Here is an 18487-nt window from a genome sequence, read left to right as displayed (position 1 = left end):
AAATATAGATGTTAAATATATTTATTTATATACAACTACAAGTTCGGATCAGCGTCCATGCAGCTGCTGCACAATTCCCTGACAGTTGTTCAGTCTCTTCTTTAAAAAAAACTCCAGGGACGGAGCAGTCACAACTTCTGGTGGCAAGCTGTTCCACTGGCTAATTGTTTTTTCACTGTCAGAAACTCCTCTAGGTTGCTTCTCTCCTTGGTTAGTTCCCATCCATTGCTTCTTGTCCTGCCTTTGGGTATTTGGGAGAACACCTCTCTTCTTTGGGGAAGCCCCTCAAATATTGGAAGACTGCTATCATATCACCCCAATAGTCCTTCTTTTCTGAACATTTACAAAATACAGAATGACAGAGTTGGAAGAGACCTTGGAGGTCATCTAGTCCAACCCTCAGGTCAAGCAGAAGACCCTATTCCATTCCAGATTGTCCATTTCCTTTTAAAAGCCTCCAGTGATGGATCACCCACAACTTCTGGTGGCAAGGAGTTCCACTGTTTAACTGTTCTAACTGTGAGGAAATTTCTCCTTAGTTCCAGGTTGCTTCTCTCCTTGTTTAGTTTCCATCCATTGCTTCTTGTCCTGTCTTCAGGTGCTTTGGAGAATAATTTGACTCCCTCTTCTTTGGGGCAGCCCCTCAAATTTTGGAAGATGCTACCATGTCCCCCCGATAATCTTTATTTTCATTAAACCAGAATTAAACCCAATTCCTGCAACCATTCTTCGTATGTTTTAGCCTCCACGCTCCTAATCATCTTTTTGCTCTTCTCTGCACTCTTTCTAAACATCTTCTTTATATCATGGCAACCATGATATATGGCAAACCAAAACTGATTGCAATACAGGTAGTCCTCAACTTACAACAGTTCATTTAGTGACTGTTCAAAGTCACTGAACAAAGTGACATAGGACCGCTTTTCACCCTTACGACCATTGCAGCATTCCCCTCCATAGTCACATGATCAAAATTCAGATGCTTGGCAAGCGACTCATATTTACGACGGTCACAGTGTCCCTGGGAGGGGGGGGTCAGGTGATCCCCTTTTGTGACCTTTTGTGACTGCCATTTGTCAGAAATAGTGTAGGGTCTCCTGCTTGGGCAGGGGGTTGGACTAGACGACCTGCAAGGTCTCTTCCAACTCTGATTATCTGTTATCTGTTACCTTCTGATAGGCAAAGTCCATGGGAAAACCAGATTCACTTGACAACCAGGTTGCTAACTTAACAGCTGCTTACCAACTGTAACAATTCACGTAACAATGGTAGCAAGAAAGGTGGTAAAATGGAGCAAAATTCACTTAACGAATGCCTAGCTTAGAAAGATACATTTTGGGCTCAATTGGAGTCATCAGTCGAGGAGTACCTGTATTCCAGGTGTGGCATTTTGGGCTTCCCTGTAAGACTTCTTGGACAGTTCTAAAAAATAAATTGCTTTAAAAATAATCAATTGTGGTTTCCATGCTGATCTCTTAGGGAAGGCTGATTTTTCCTCTCTTTCTATCCTCCTTGCTGGTTTGGCCTTTCAGTCCAAAAAGGAAAGAATAATTAGAGAAAATCTTTTTTTTTTTTCTTTAACAATGCAAAACAAGATTTCTTCCCAATCTGCAACCCACACACAAAAAGTGAGGCAAACTTTCCCTTTCTTAGCGCAATTCCCCAAGGAAATAACATTTCCATCCACTGTTTTCTCCAAGATTTGTTTAGCTAAGAAACAAGAATCCAGAGAGAGAAACAGGGAAAATAGGGCGGTAGTGACGGAGGTCCTCAACTTACGACCACAATTGAGCCTCAAATTTCTGCTGCTAAGCGAGACGGTTGTTCAGTGAATTTCCCCCCACTTTATGACCTTTCTTGTCACAGTTCTTAAGTGAATCACTGCCATTGTTAAACTAGTAACAACGTTTTTAAGTGAACCTGGCTTCCCCACTGACTTAGCTTGTCAGAAGATTATAAATATGAAACAGTTGCCAAGCACCTGAATTTTGATCCCATGATCATGGAGATGTTGCAAAGTTCTCGTAAGTATGAAAAACATTCAGTCCTGTTGAGTGGTCACTAAATGAACTGTTGGAAGTTGAGGATTACCTCTATTTGAGTCCCTGAAAGGCTTGGTCAACATTGGACGGAAAAGTTTCAGAATGTTAATGAATTAAGTGGATCAGAATGTGCGTTGACACATTGGGTGTGATATAGAGATCTTCTGGGCCAAAGGTGCAAGAAAACAACCAAGCTCAAAGAGCACCAAGGACCCCATAATCCTCCTCTTCCTCCTCCTCCTCCTCCTCCTCCTGCACCACTCCTTTCTAACTGATGAAGTTACCTAGTTGGGTCATGAAATGTCTGCAAGAAAACTACCAAGCTCAAAGAGCATCGAAAGACCCAGAATCGTTTTCTTTCCTCCTCCTCCTCCTCCTCCTCCTCCTCCTCCTCCTCCTCCTCCTCCTCCTCCTCCTCCTCCTCCTCCTCCTCCTCCTCCTCCTCCTCTCTCTCTATAAACCCCACTCCCTACTAGCACTGATGATGTTATCTAGTTGGGTAGTGAAACATCTGCAAGAAAACTACCTGACTCGGCACCCAGTTTTTATGCCTCCCTGTTCACAGTTGGAGGATTGGGAGAAATCACTCAATTTTCCCTGGAATAGTTTTTGGGAATAATTCTAGAGCCAACATTTGTTCTCCTAAGGGAGAAAACTTAGGATCTATTTCCTCTTTTTAAAAAAGCAGAAATTACAAGGAAACTAATAACGGGCATCTCCTCTGCGGGGAAAACAAACTTTATTCATTCCTCGCGGCCTCCTGTGTCAATTCTCATCAGAAGCGATGCTGCTTTGACTGACATTAGAACTGCCGTTCGCTGTGCTGGACCATCCTTGGAAGGAGCCACCATGGAGGACTGTAAAAAGGCGGCTTCTCTCATCACACAGCACAACCCACCCCGACTGAGCTTTCTCCAGCTTTGCTGACTACAAGTCCCAAGATTCCCAGCTGGCAGGAGATGATAGAATTACTGGGTTGATCCAGGTAGGAAATCTCATATTATGGAAAACGGAAGCCATCCTGAACTCAGTGCTTCCAGCCAGTTGCAGAAATATCCCTCCCTCCCTTCCTTTTTCTTTGCTTCCTTCCTTTTTCTTTGCTTCCTTCCTTTTTCTTTGATTCCTTCCTTTTTCTTTTGATTCCTTCCTTCCTTCCTTCCTTCCTTCCTTCCTTCCTTCCTTCCTTCCTTCCTTCCTTCCTTCCTTCCTTCCTTCCTTCCTCCCTCCTTCCTTCCTTCCTTCCTTCCTTCCTTCCTTCCTTCCTTCCTTCCTTCCTTCCTTCCTTCCTTCCTTCCTTCCTTCCTTCCTTCCTTCCTGGATAAAATTGTTATTGAGACAGACAGACAGGCAGACACACTTATTGTACGTCTCCTGGAGTTGCAACGGAGACTGGGATAGTGTCTTCCTTCGATTAAGCAAATGCATAAATGACATGAATGACAGGTGCATCATACCTTGCATTTCATCATCATCATCATCATCATCATCATCATCATCATCATCATCATCATCATCATCATCATTTTAGCCATTGTCTACCCACTGCAGGATGAAGGCCTCTTCCACATGTTTCCAATCAATATGATCCTGAGCTTTCTTTGGCCAATTGGCCCCACACTTTGCAAATAACAGAATAACAGAAGAGATCTTGGAGGTCTTCTAGTCCAACCCCCCACTCCCTCGCTCAGGCAGGAAACCTTATACCATTTCAGACAAATGGCTGTTCGATCTCTTCTTAAAAACCTCCAGTATTGGAGCACCCACAACTTCTGGTGGCAAGCCGTTCCACCGGTTAATTGTCCTCACTGTCAGGAGGGAGTTAATTGTCCTTAGTTCTAGGTTGCTTCTCACCTTGGTTAGTTTCCACCCATTGCAAAACCAGTCTCAGAGACTGACAGATTATTTTCAAGTCCTCTGTCTGTCTGTCTGTCTGTCTGTCTGTCTGTCTGTCTCTCTCTCTCTCTCTCTCTCTCTCTCTCTCTGTCTGCCTCTTAGCTTTCTGCTACTGCTGACTTTTTCAAAAGATGATACCAGACACAGCCCTAAAGCCAACAGCCCAATGACACTTCAGCTGTGAGCCTCCTGCGACAACGAGGATCCGGTTTCTCGCTTACGGTCACCTGCTGATCCCTCGGGAGCTGCAGGCAGACGCACTTAATTCCAGTTTTTCATTCCTGTTTCCACCCCCCTCACCCTCTCATTCTGCTTCTCCGCCGCACCCCACTCAGATATCTTCCTTCAGTCTGTTCCAGAAATCAAATGGAAACCACATTTCCATGAAGGCCTCCTCTGGAATCTCTGAGCTGTGTTTATATTTACCCAGTGATCCTTTGCGTGTCTCCTAAAGAGTTAAGCTACCAGTGCAGAAAGCCGCTGCGTGGATAGCACAGGTAGTCCTCGACTTACAACCGCAGCTGAGCCCAGAATTTCCATGGAGACGGCTGTTAAGTGAGTTTCGTCCCATTTTACCACCTTTCTGGCCACCGCCGTTAAGCGAATCAGGGCAGTTAAGTTAGCAACACGGTTGTTAAATGAACCTGGGTTCCCCAGTGCCTATCAGAAGGTCCCGTGACCCTGAGACACTGCGACCGTCATAAATATGAGTTGCTTGCTGTGACCACAGGGATGCTGCAACGGTCGTAAGGGGTGAAAAATGGTCATAAGTCCCTTTTTTTTCCAGTGCCGGTGTAACTTTGAACAGCCACTAAATGAATTGTTGTAAGTCCAAGAGCTACCTGTATGTCTACTGCTGTGTATATCTATTTTGGATGTTTTTTATTGCTCTCTCTCTGTGTGTGTGTGTGTGTGTGTGTGTGTGTGTGTGTGTGTGTGTCTTTGGAGCTGCCCCCAAAGGGATCTCCCCTGTCACTCAAGGCCTCCAAATGTCCTCTCTCTGCTTCCAACTTGGCATCCCTCCCTCCGGGATGACTTAGAACTGACTTTCTACATCCCAGAGGGCCGGACTAGATGACCTTGGGAGGGCCCCTTCCATTGCACAATCCCACCGTTCTTTCCCAACTTGCCCGCCCTCCTCCTTTTCCAAATGTTCTGGGTTCCCCACTTGAGGTGGGGTGCGGAGGAGGTCGGTGGGGGCACTTCACACACACACACACACACACACACACACACACGCCTAGCCCCTCCGGCAGCGGGGAGGGGGCATGGGCGCAGACGAAGAAAAGGAAAGGGTTAAAAGGGGGAGAAACTTCAGCTTCCCTTTCCTGCACCTGCATTTAATTCTATCTCCATTTCCCCAAAGGCCCCAAGAATGAGGGAGGAGGGGCGGCCTGCAGATTGGGGGCGGGGTGGGGGGTGGGGGGGCTCCTCCAGTCCCCGACGCTGGAGAGGCTTCCATTAATAATTCAAAGGAATCAGCGCATTTCCTAGCAAAGCAGACCAGGGCCTGGGCTGTTACAGGAAAGGCACCTCAGGCCCTGCTTTGGACCCACCGCCGGAAAACCCCCGTGGCCAGGAGCGTCATAAAACGAATGAAGAAGGATTGCAGGAATGGAGTACGGAGGCTACTCCGGTGGAAAGAAGGACGGGGGTGTGTGTGTGACATAATGGCAGTATTTGAGAGGCTGCCCCCCAAGAAGAGGGGTGTGTGGTGGGGGTGTTTCAGGCTATGCTCCAAACCACCAGAAGGCAGGACAAGAAGCGATGGATGGAAACTAATCTAGGAGAGAAGCAACCTTGAATCAAGGAGAAAACTTCCTAACAGTGAGGACAATTAACCAGTGGGACTCCTGGTCACCAGAAGTTGTGGATGCTCCATCGTTAGAAGCTTTTAAGAACAGTGCAGAACAGTGAGGGTCTCCTGTTTGAGCAGGGGCTGGACTAGAAGACCTCCGGCATCCCTTTCAGCTTTTTTTTTCTGATTGATTGATTGAATCGCTGCAGTTGTTAAGTCGGTAACATGAAGCGGTTAAGGAATTTGGCTTCCCCACTGATCTCCAAGGTCCCTTATAGCCCTATATTCTATGATTTTATTGTTCTAAGTTTTAAGAATCCGACATCCTGAGTCAAAACGTTGTCACTATTAGCTCCTCAACTCTGTGCTATCACCAGGTTGGAAGGACTATAGGGGGGACATGATAGCAGTCTTCCAATATCTCAGGGGCTGCCCCAAAGAAGAGGGAGTCAAGCTATTCTCCAAAGCACCAGAAGGCAGGACAAGAAGCAACGGGTGGAAAGCTCACCAAGAAGCAACCTATAACTAAGGAGAAACTTCCAAACAGTGAGGACAATTAACCAGTGGAACTGCTTGCCACCAGAAAGTTGTAGGTGCTCCATCGCTGGAGGTTTTTAAGAGACTGGACAGACACTTGTCTGAAATGGTATCGCTTCTCCTGCCTGAGCCGGGGGTTGGACTAGAAGACCTCCGAGGTCCCCTCCAGCACATGCACACACAGAGAGAGTAATTCGCCTGGCTTCATTGGGGGGTCAGTGAGATTGTAATTTCCCCCAACCACCATCATCCACAGCAAGCTGGGGTCTGCGTGCAAATAATCTTTTTCCAGTCGGAAACTGGATGCTCAATTGTTTCCTTTCGACATTCTGCTTTCAATCGCGTTGTTTTCAGGAGGTTTCTCTTGTTCACCTCCTTCAGAAGAGGTTCTTTTGCTTTTCTTAGGTAGTCAGGACACCGAGATTCAAGACTATAGGGAGCCCTCGACTTACAGCAATTCGTTTAGTGACCATTCGAAGTTACCATGGCACTGAAAAAAAGTGACTTAGGACCGTTTTTCACACTTAACGACCGTTGGGGCATCCCCATGGTCACGTGATCAAAATTCAGCCACTTGGCAACTGACTCATAGTTATGACAGTCGCAGTGTCCTGGGGGGGTCACGTGATCTTCCTTTTGTACCTTCTGACGAGCAAAGTCAATGGGGAAGCTGGATTCACTTAACAACCGTATTACTAATGTAACAACTGCAGTGATTCAGTTAACAACGGTGGCAAGGAAGATTATACAATGGGGCAAAAAATAGCTTAGTAGAAGTCTCACTTAGTGACAGAAATTTTGGGATCAGTTGTGGTTGTAAGTCGAGGACTCCGTGTATTCAGGTCCGATCGCCCTCCCCAAACCTTGCACAGTTTGAGCTTTTTTCCATATTTTCACGCCATAAATGAATGTTGTCGCTTAACAAATATTGGAGTCCTTCTTTATAGAAGCAGGAATGGTCCCAGATCTGCCTGGGAGAGGCTGAGCAATTGTGGCTGACAATTCAGCCTCAAACTCAAAGTGAGTGAATTCACTCATCTGGCCACTGAATTAAAAATAAATAAATCCCATGCAATTCCCGCCGTTTATGTTGCTGGATTTCAACCGCCCAAATCTTCTTGACATGAGCAAAAACCTTTTTATTCAAATGCATGCACCAATGTGTCATTGAATGTTTGTGTTGGGCTTGGATCTGAGCGTTGGCGGCTGATTAAATTATTATTTATTTCTATTTATCAGCTCTGCTTAGCGCTGCTGTCGGTTGCAAGGGGAACGAACGCAAGGCACAGCTTGAAGAGAAAGAAATATTAACTCTGAATGGAGCAGCTCCCACTTTCTGCCATCCTGTGTCTGGCACCCACATTGCAAATCGGACATTAACACAGTCGAGAGAGTCCAGAGATATTTCACGAGAGGAGTCCTCCACTCCTCTACTCGCAACAGAATACCTAATGCCACCAGACTTGAAATTTTAGGCTTAATTTTTTAACTTAGAACTACGCTGCCTTCAGTCCGACCTAAGCATAGTACACAAAATTATCCATTGCAATGTCCTACCCGTCAATGACTACTTCAGCGTCAACTACAACAATGCACGAGCATACAATAGATAGAGACTCAAGGTAAACCGCTCCAAACTCGATTGCAGGAAATACGACTTCAGCAACAGAGTGGTCAATGCCTGGAATGCACTACCTGGCTCGGTGGTTTCTTCCCCAAACCCCAAAAACTTTAACCTTAGACTGTCTCCTGTTGACTTCACCCCATTCCTAAGAGGTCTGTAAGGGGTGTGCATAAGTGCACCATCGTGCCTACCGTCCCTGTCCTAATGTTCCCTTTAAATACATTTCTTGTATTAATAATAATCGTGTTTATACTAATATCTATTATCTAATACATGCTCAACAAATAAATACATAAAATAAAAAATAAAATAAATCCAGAGCAGACTTGCTAAATTTCCCCTGAATTGGAATTCAGATGTTAAACATTATAGGCACAGGAAGGTGGGCAGCCTGGGGTCCAACACACCAGGGCAGAGATATCCAAGCGTTCATTAGGAATTTTTTTCTGGATTGCAACTGTCGAAGGCTGCTTTGAGTATCTTTGAGGAAAGATGAACGGCGAAAGGAGAAGGGGACAGCAGAGGATGAGATGGTTAGATAGTGGAAACCAGCATGGCCACCAAAAAAGGACAAGTGGAAAAAGGCAGAATATCAGCAAACAGCCCAAGCCTGCAAAGATGAAGTCAGGAAAGCTAAGGTGCATAATGAACTAAGGCTTGCAACAAAAGTTAAAAATAACAAAAATAAATAAATAAATCCCGAAACTTCTTCCAACATGTGAAAAACAAGAGAAAAAGTCAAGGAAGCAATTCGTCCATTAATGGGACAAAATGACAAGACGGTGATGAGCAACAGGGAGAAAGCAGAACAGCTTCAGTGGAATAACTTGCCTCCAGAAATTGTGATTTTTTAAAAAGAGATGGAACAACCATTTGTCTGAAAGGGTTATAGGGTCTCCTGCTTGAGCAGGGGGTTGGACTAGATGACCTCCAAGGTCCCTTCCAACTCTGTTATTCTATTCTGTTATTCTGATAGTGTTGTGGACCCAACGAACATGAATTTGGGCAAACTCTGGGAGACAGTGGAAGACAAGGGGGCTTGACATGCTGTAGTCCATGGTGTCACGAAGAGTTGGACGCAACATAGTGACTCAACAATAATGACAACCAATCTGGCTTTCAAAGAAAGTTCAGTGTATGGTGATATTTCTCAATCTGCAAATTCAGCAAGGCTTTGCTGGGGAACATTATTAATTCTACAACCGAAGCACCCATCTACCCATTTCTCAATTCACTGGTGGACAAAAAATGCAGACCCCAGAACTGAAAGAGAGACAGATAGAAGGAAAGAAAATAAGTAGTTAGATGACGTAAGTCTGAACTGGAAAGAATGAAAGTTGGACTTATTCCAATTAGATAAATCTAGGAAAGATTATGGAGTGTGGAACTCAGGTTCCATGAAAGAGAAGGGCAAGAATATAATTTATGGGGGAAAGAGGTGATTTCCCTTCTGCTTGGCACAAGATGTTGAGAGATGATAGACAGATAGATAGATAGATAGATAGATAGATAGATAGATAGATAGATAGATAGATAGATAGATAGATAGAGGCAGAGATAGATATGATAGAGAGACAGACAGAGATAGATAGATGATAGAGATAGAGAGAGATGATAGAGGAATGAGACAAACATGTACACACACAGAAACAGATGATAGATAGAAGATGGGTGGATGGATGGGTGGATAGGTAGGTAGAGTAGAAGAGGTAGAGAGATGGATATAGAGAGATAGATAGATAGATAGATAGATAGATAGATAGATAGATGGAGATAGATAGATAGATAGATAGTAGGAAGAGGTAGAGAGATGGATATAGATGATAGATAGATAGATAGATAGATAGATAGATAGATAGATAGATAGATAGATAGATAGATAGATAGATAGATAGATGCAGAGATAGTTAAATAATAGAGAGAGAGAGAGAGAGATGAGACAAACACACACAGAGAGAAACAGATGATAGATGGATGGATGGACAGACACATGGATGGACGGAAGAATAGGTAGGTAGGTAAGAGGTAAAGAGATGGATATAGATGATAGATAGATAGATAGATAGATAGATGAGATAGATAGATAGATAGATAGATAGATAGAGGAGAGATAGATAGATAGATAGATAGATAGAGATAGCATAGATAGATAGATGATAGAGATAGAGAGAGATGATACAAAGAGAGAGATGAGACAAACACAGAGAGAGAGAAACAGATGAGAGATGGATGGATGGATGGATGGATGGACGGACACATGGATGGACGGAAGAATAGGTAGGTAGGTAGGTAGGTAGGTAGGTAGGTAAGAGGTAGAGAGATGGATATAGATGATAGGTAGGTAGGTAGGTAGATAGATAGACAGACAGATAGACAGACAGACGAGAGAGAGAAGCAGGCAGGCAGACTTTTAAAAAAAGAAAGAAAAAAATTTAAGACAGCAAGGCTTCTTTCTGAATGAATTCAGCCCAGATGGTTCAAACAAGAATGAGGAATATTTCAAAAATGTGGATGCTTGTAATGACCCACCGCTGTCTTTTTCCAGAGTGACTCCTTGGAAAGTCGGATTTCACTTAGCAATTGGAAAGCTTTGCTCCGGAGCAAAAACTGGAAAAAGGGAAATATTGCCACCACTGCCTAGACTCCAGAGAAACACGGCAGAAACCATTTCATCCTCTGCGGTCCCCTTCTGCTTCCACCTTTCCCAAGGTCTTTCTCCCTCCCCCCCCAAAAAAGAAGTCATCTTCAAAGCCAGATTAAAAAGGGCTAAATCCTGTTCCACTTGTTGCGATGTCGATTTCCTGAGCCCGGTGGGGCCTCTACCTCTATTCTTTTAGGACACTCTCTTCACTTATGGCCTGATCCAGTGATGGCTAAATGCATTTTCTTTCAGCGCTCCTTGACCGACTGTCATCCACAAAGCCGGATCTACATACATAATGCCTTTGGAGGACTCGGCTGGAGCAGCCTAGCCCTGCCTGGCTCAGAGACCTGAACCGCAATCTAGAAACCTGTTGCACGCTGAAAGGAGAACCGGATTAAATCTCCAACGACGGGATAGGTCGCCTCGGGCGAACCCTCCCAGCCTCTTGGCTAGCCATGATTGAAGATCAGACTACCATCAAAACTTTACGGCTTTGGGGGTTTAAAGGAGACATTTTGCTCTGCACTCAACCTGATGGCACAAGGCAGCTCTGGAGTGGATGGTCTGCAGAAAATATAGAAAAAGAGGGGAATAATCTTTTGCAAGAACTCAAGAGAAGCAGCACAAGATTGGAAAAGGTCGAGAGACCTGGTCCATAGAATCACAAGAGTGAACAACTTCTTCTTCTTCTTCTTCTTCTTCTTCTTCTTCTTCTTCTTCTTCTTCTTCTTCTTCTTCTTCTTCTTCTTCTTCTTCTTCTTCTTCTTCTCCTCCTCCTCCTCCGATCCCTATCCTGCATGATAGTGATGGCCTCTAATTTTTTTCTCATTACCTACTACCTTATATGGTTACAGAATAACAGAGTTTGAAGGGACATTAGAGGTCTTCTAGTCCAGCCCACTCCTCAAGCAGGAGACCCTATGCCATTTCAGACAAATGGTTGTCCAATCTCTTTTCACAAACATCCAGTGGCGGAGCATCTACAACTTCCGGAGACAAGTCCTTGCACTGGTTAATTCTTCTAACTGAAATTTCTCCTTAGTTCTAGGTTGCTTCTCTCCTTGATTAGTTTCCATCCATTGTTTCTTGTCTTCCCTTCTGGTGCTTTGGAAAAAAGTTTGAACTCTTCGTCTTTGTGGGAGCCCCTCAAATACTGGAAGACTGCTATCATGTCTCCCCTAGTCCTTCTTTTCATTAGACTAGACATACCCAGTTCCTGCTACTGTTCTTCATATGTTTTAGCCTCCAGCCCCCTAATCCTCTTTGTGGCTCTTCTCTGCACTCTTTCCAGAGTCTCCACATCTTTTTTTATATTGTGGCCACCAAAACTGGGTGCAACATTCCAGGTGTGGTCTTACCAAGGCCTTATAAAGCTGTACCGAACGTTTAACTTAAAGATGAATCTGTAGGGCCGCAGAAAGGCTTGAAATATTTGTGCGTGGCGCAGGAAAGAGAGCGCTGAAAGAATTGGGTCAATTATAGAACGGTTGGACAATGAGGAAGCGCCAGTGAATTTACAAATTGTGTTGCAGGATTCCTTCACGGGGCATCGTCTTCAGGCGGTGCGCGTTGGCCAAAGGAGGACACAGGCCTGGTATCCCATCCTCAAGCTCAAACCAACGGGGAAGGCTGGCAGCAAGGCGATGAAGCTGTGGACTTGGGAGACATGATAGTCATCTTCCCATATTGGAGGGGCTGCCCCAAAGAAGTCGGGGTCAAGCTATTCCCCAAAAGTACCCGAAGGCAGGACAGGAAGCAATAGATGGAAATTAATCAAGGAGAGAAGCAACTTAGAACTAAGGAGAAATTTACTGACAGTGAGAACATTTAACCAGTGGAAGGGCCTGCCACCAGAAGTTGTGGGTGCTCCATCACTGGAGGCTTTTAAGAAGAGATTGGACAGCCGCTTGTCTCAAATGGTGTAGGGTCTCCTGTTTGAGCGGGAGGTTGGACTAGACGACCTCCAAGGTCCCTTCCAACTCTGATATTCTATTAACTGGCAGATGCCAAGATCCAATTCTGTGGGAATCTTAGGGGTTGGGGGGGGAATGGATTGGGAGGGGGGGGGACTCATCTTTCTCTCTCTTCCTCCCCCCCCTCATTCATTAGCTATGCAACCTAATTCCGATTTCCTTTGTTTAACCAAGCTGAACTCCGTGCCAAGCAAGATTGGATGTCAAAGGTCAGGGGACATTTGCGATCGATAGAAAATCAATCCGAATCCAAAGGAGCGAACTCTCCTGCCCGCCAAGCCCTGGGAGAAATCATGCATACAACCCCCCTGTTTATTGACAAGCAGGAAGAGGCAGATAGAAAGCAAAGACCGAAAGGGAGGTGGATTTGTGATGCGGGCAAGTCCAACAACAAAGAAAAATATAAATATATACAGAGATCCTTTCGCTGTTTTGAGAACCAGAAAGATGGTTAAAGCTACAGAATTTTGTCTGTCTGTCTGTCCGTCCATCCATATCTATCTATCTATCTATCTATCTATCTATCTATCTATCTATCTATCTATCTATCTATCTATCTATCTATCTATCTATCTATCTATCTATCTATCTATCTTTCTTTAAAAAGGAAGTTGAGAAGATAGCTGGAAAGTTGGGGAAAAAAAATGCCAGGGATGGGTGTCACTAAAAGAGAACTCAGCCTGAATTCTTTCTGGGTTTTCCACCCAGAAGTGTTATTTTACTTTCAAGGAACATTTTCCAAATCACCCGAAAGAAACCTCACATCAGCCACCTCGGAGTCATCTTCTTCGCACAACGGTTGTCATCTCCTGCAGGGACTTTCACGGAGGACCTGGTGGTCTTGGGAGGAGCACCAACAAAGGGGGAATCTCTGCTTACCCACTTGAGTATTTCGGGGGTGGGGTGGGTGTCAGCTGCTTAGCCCAAATGCCTGGGACACGGCCCCCACCGAGAGTGCTGACCCTCACAACAACCCAATCCCAGTCCCACTCTTTGCGCCCATTCAAGCAAGCGTCCCCTGCTCAAGCAAGGGAGCTGGACTAGAAGACCTCCAAGGTCCCTTCCAACTCTGTTATTCTATGTTCTAAGTTCTGCATCGCTTAGCAAATCAACCTTCCTGGTTTTTTTTCTTCTGCCACTTCCAAGACCAGGTTCTAACCCCGAAGCAGAGCAGCCCTTTGGTAATTTTGAGGGGGGTGTTTAATGGAGGGGGAGGTGCCCTCTCCTGCCCTGACTACAGCTCCCATCTCCCGCAGGAGGAGGCAGTCAAAAGCTCCGCGCGCGGGTGCCTAAACCAGAGGGGAAACTGAGGCAAGGAGAGAGAGAGAGGGAACGGGGTCGCCGGCTGGAGTTCAAAAGGATAAGGGTTTGGGGAGTGGGGGGGGGGCGAGGGGGGTCGTCTCTTGCGTCCTACCTTTGCAGAGCCGTGTGGGCATCCAGGACGCCAGTGGTTTGCATCCAAGACCTGACCGCCGAGAGTCCACCACCTCCTCCGGTCAGGGGCTCTTCTTTCATGGTCAGCCCCCCTCTGGCCAGGCTCTCCTGGATGGAGAACATCAAAACTGCTTTTTAGCGAGCGTCGGGAGGGGTGTGTATTTGTATTTGTGTGCGTGTGTGTGTGTGTGTGTCGGGTGGGCGCGCGCCTGCCGTCCTCCAACCAAAACAATCCCAGCCCCCAAGCGAGGGGCTTGTTGGGGAAGGGGACGCTCGGAAGAAAGTTTGGGGTCTCCTGGCTTTCCGGGGCCGGCAGTTCTCCGACGCTGACGGGAGGACCCCGGGGGCTGGAGGGGAGGGGGCGGCAGAGGCTGAGCGCCGGCCGAGACCCCCCAGCCCAACCTGGGGGCGGGAAGAAAGGGGGCTGCCCTCGAGCCACCACCTGCCCCGCCGCCGCCGCCGCTGCTGCTGCTCCCGCCGCCACGAGGTGTCGGGGTGACAATCGGGGCTCGGGGATGCTTTGCTGGCTTGCCGGCGGCGGCGGGGCAGGCAGGCGGGAGGCGAGCTCTGGGTGGGGACGCCTCGGCGGGGGAAGGATGGAGGAATCAGAGAGTAAGAAGCCCCCGGGGAGGGAGGGAGGGGGAGAGGGAGGGGTGGGGGAAGGGCGGGGGCCGGAGGAGGAGGAGGAGGAGGAGGAGGGAAGGAGGAGGCCGGCGAGCGGCAGGCGAGGCAAGCAGCGGGCTAGCAGGCAGGTCTGCCCCCGGGGCCACAGGGACCACCGGAGCGGAGCGCGCCCGGGAAGCAGACCCCACCGGTCCGCCGCAGGTGAGCGAGCGTCCAAGCCGGGATGGGTGGGATGGAGGAGCGGGGGAGGAGAGAGGGATGGAGGGGGAGGGAAAGTTGGGGCGGGGGTCTGCCAGAGCGCGCGGGGCGGGGGGACGGGGCTGGGGTCTCCCCTCCCTCCCTCCCTCCTTTCCTCCCTCGTCTCAACGGCTGCGGACTTTACCGGAGCCGCGGGCAGGTCGGAGCGCGGACCGGGGCTTCTTCCTCCTCCTCCTCCTCCTCCTCCCCCCCATTAGCCGGCAGGAGCAGCAGCAGCAGCCGCCGCCGCGGGTCCCCTGGGAGCAGCCCGTCGGCTGGAGCGCCCGCCGCCCGCAGCCGCCGCCTCCTCCTCCTCCGCCGCCGCTGCTGCTGCCTCCGACGGCCGGCCTGGCCGCCGTGCTGCTGCTGCTGCTGCCCGCCGTCCTCCTCCTCCTCCTCCTCGTCTTCTTCGTCCGCTTCGTCCGGCAGCAGCACCATCAGCACCGCCAACCAGTGCGGCGCGGGCCCGGGCGCAGCTTCCAGCCGCAGGGGGACCGGGCCGCCGCCGCCGCCGCCTCCTCCTCCGGCCGGGCCGAAGCCGGGCCATGCCGCCTCCCTCCGCCTCCCCAGGGAGGAGGGGGCTGCAGCCACCGGGCCGAGCAGGCTGACATCATCCGGGAGGGCGGACTCCAGGGGACGGACGGAGGCGGCGGCGGCGGCGGCGGCGGTGATGACCGCGGGAGGGGCGCGCTGGGCTCGGCCGCCTGGCGGAGAAACCCCCGTCCTCCTCCTTTCCCGGTCATCCTTGCTTCCTCGCCCCCCCTCCCCTTCGCAGCCCCCAAGTCTCCAGCCTCGGAAAGTGCATCTTTTCTCTCTCCTCAAAGTTTCGCAGCCTCCCCGCCCCCATCCATCTCCCCCTCCCCCAGGGCTCTCCGTTCCCCGAGACCCCCTTCATAGGGCCCTAGCCGCAGCCCCCCAAAGCTCCCCCGTTTCCCTAACCGCTTCCTTCCTTTCCTTCTCCCTGCTAAGAACAGTCCTGCAATCTCTCCCCAAAGGCTTGGAGTCCCTTTTCGCATTCAGACGACTCGCTAGGAAAAAAGAAAGGGCTTCGATCCTGAGTAGGTAGGGCGAGCGAGCAGGGAACACGGGGTTCCCCCACCCCCTTCAGCTGTGGAGGAGCTGATCGTTTGGGGGGCCCTGCAAGGCATGCGAATGGGGTTGCGGGTTGGCTTGGCAGGGACCAGGTTTGACGAGTTGTCTGAAGCCAGCCAAGGTAGCCAAGTTTGCAAAGGGCCTCAGCCAGCTCCTACTGAATTTCCCTTGCACTCCCTGTTGTGCACCCTACAACATCTATTTTCTCTCTCTCACACACACACAAAAAGCGCATGGAAACTTTCTATATGCAGGGGTCTCCAACCTTGGCAACTTTAAGCCTGGCGGACTTCAACTCCCAGAATTCCCCAGCCAGCTGGCTGGGGAATTCTGGGAGTTGAAGTCCGCCAGGCTTAAAGTTGCCATGGTTGGAGACCCCTGCTATAAGGGGGTTGCAGCACCTCACATTTGCAGGATTTTATTCCCTGGACTTTTTATTTTTAAGCATTATAGATACTCCTCAACATACAGCACTTGTTTAGTGACCACTTGAAGTTATAACGGCAATGAGAAAAGTGACTTATGACCGTGTTTCACACTTATGACCATTGCACCATCCCCGGGATCAAAATGCTTGGCAACTGACTCATATTTACGATGGTTTTGCAGGGTCCCAGGATCAGGTCACTATGGCGACTGTCCAATAAGCAAACTCAATGCAGAAGCCCGATTCACTTAATGGCCGTGTTACTAACTTAACTGCAGTGATTCGGTTAACAACCATGGCAAGAAAGGTCGTAAAATGGGACAAAAAACTTGGTGCCTCACTTAGCAACGGAAACATTGGCCTCAATTGCAGTTGTAAGTTGAGAACTGCCTATGCTAAGTTTTGCATAGCTTAGCTGGAGGGAGAGTGAGGTGGAGGAGACCTCAGTAGTTTTAATCCTTTTTTTTTCAAAAAAAATCATTTAGTTCTCTACTTTTCTAGCAGGTTTAATTATTTTCCTAAAATTTCACTATCTGTACTCGCATCCTATTCTGGCTCACTTTATCTAGATTTCTTTCTAATAAATTTATTGATTAGATTTTTAAATTGCCACTTTTATTATTATAAGTAACTCATTTGTTTGCTTTTAATATATAGCATAACAATGTGTGTGCGTATAAACTTTTCTCAGTTCCGTTGCAATGGTTGAACAGTCACTAAGTGAATGGTTGTAAATCAAGGACTACTTGTACAGTGGTGGGATTCAATTATTTTTTTACTACTGGTTCTGTGGGCGTGGCTTGGTGGGTGTGGCTTGGTGGGCGGGACAAGGGAAGGATATACTGCAAAATCCCCCTTCCCTCCCCCCCCCACTAACCTGCTTTCCAGCTCCGTTCTCCTGTGCAGGGCAACCAAAGGAGACCCAGCCGATCAGCTGGGACTCGATGGGAGGCAGAGAGAAGAGATGGGGGTTGGTGGGGCCAGTCAGAGGTGGGATTGGCCGGTTCTCTGAACTACTCAAAACTCCCACTACCGGTTCTCCAGAACTGGTCAGCACTGGCTGAATATACCACCTCTGTACCTATATTTCTACTCCCATCTGGAGGGATAGATTCAAGTCAGCCATCCCATTGAGAAGGTCCCAACAGACGCCAGGAGGAGGTTGAGTGGACACCTCAGCTGTCAAGAAACCAACGTGACATCATCATCTGGAGCCAAGCTTTAATTGAGAAGGACTTTTATGTCCAGGCAGGAGATGGAAAGGGAGATGGACATGTGGTTTTGGAAGACCTACCCCCTAAGATTGCTTGACCTTGCGTGAAGAAGCACTGGGTGTTTCCTCCACACTAACTATTGCACATGTGGGATGAAGGGAATCCAAAACTTCAGAATTCCTGCCCGTTAGGTCTCTCGAGGGGTCCCACAAGCCAGCTCCTTGTGGCATGGCTATCTGAAGAAACCCAAAGGTCAAAGCTCAGCTAGAAGACCACCAAACCGGTGGAGAACTTCAACAGCTGGGACCGTGGTGAGCATGTCTGGCCTAAATCAAGAACTTATGATGTCTACAGATGTCCTCTTAGTGATGGATGCTTTCTCCCTGGTGGAGGAGGTAGGAGGGCCCTAACTCTCAAAGGGTTTTCGTCAGTCTCTTTAATCTGCATTCCTCCAGGGCTGAGTTGGCAGAAAAAAATAGGCCCGTGTAATTTGTCGCAACCAGATGATCGAACTCTTTTATCTACAAGGATGAAATTTGTGCAGAGTTTTATCCTTACAGTTTTATGGTGGATAATTTAAGTTCCTCTTTTCTTCTCCCTCCCACCGGGTAGCAGCTGCTGGGCAGAAGCACTACCTACCAATCACTCTTATTATGCTCTGCACAATGCTGGAGGTGGAGAGTGGTTGGAAAATATTACAAGTCCCAAAGGTGAATTTTTCTTTTTCTTTCCAAGAGGCAACTGGCCTTTCTTGGTTGTTGTTTTTTCCTTGAAGACTTTTCATCTTCTCATCCAAGAAGCTTCGATTCTGACTAAATGGTGGTGGATGGAAGGATTTGCGGTCCTCGCAGTCATCTGGTCATTGGTAGTCTCTCAGAGAGTCCTTGAGGCCACTTGGTTTACCTGTGCCCTGAGGGTGGAACTGCTGAAAGGACCATGTTGGAAACA

General features: G+C 48.0%; 1 protein-coding gene across 5 annotated transcripts in view; it reads right to left on the bottom strand.

The window, feature by feature from the left end:
- LOC113428725 (transcription factor COE3-like) overlaps positions 1 to 15058 on the bottom strand; it is an 81960-nt gene extending 66902 nt beyond the window's left edge. For 3 of the 5 annotated variants that reach the window (XM_087962613.1, XM_087962614.1, XM_087962617.1), the window contains exon 1: positions 13926 to 14068. In XM_087962613.1, coding sequence (XP_087818739.1) covers positions 13926 to 14068 — 143 coding nt within the window. Of the gene's footprint in view, positions 1 to 13925; positions 14069 to 14951 lie in introns of those variants that run through there. The other 2 variants (XM_087962616.1, XM_087962612.1) reach the window with 2 other exon arrangements.
- Positions 15059 to 18487: the final 3429 nt, after the last annotated feature.

This window comes from Notechis scutatus, chromosome 4 (assembly GCF_049901735.1).
Source record: "Notechis scutatus isolate UNSWTSFEM ecotype Mainland chromosome 4, rNotScu1.2, whole genome shotgun sequence".
In the NCBI taxonomy this organism is placed as follows: domain Eukaryota; kingdom Metazoa; phylum Chordata; class Lepidosauria; order Squamata; family Elapidae; genus Notechis; species Notechis scutatus.
Note: the sequence above shows the minus strand (reverse complement) of the source record. Positions and strands in the feature narration are given on the sequence as shown.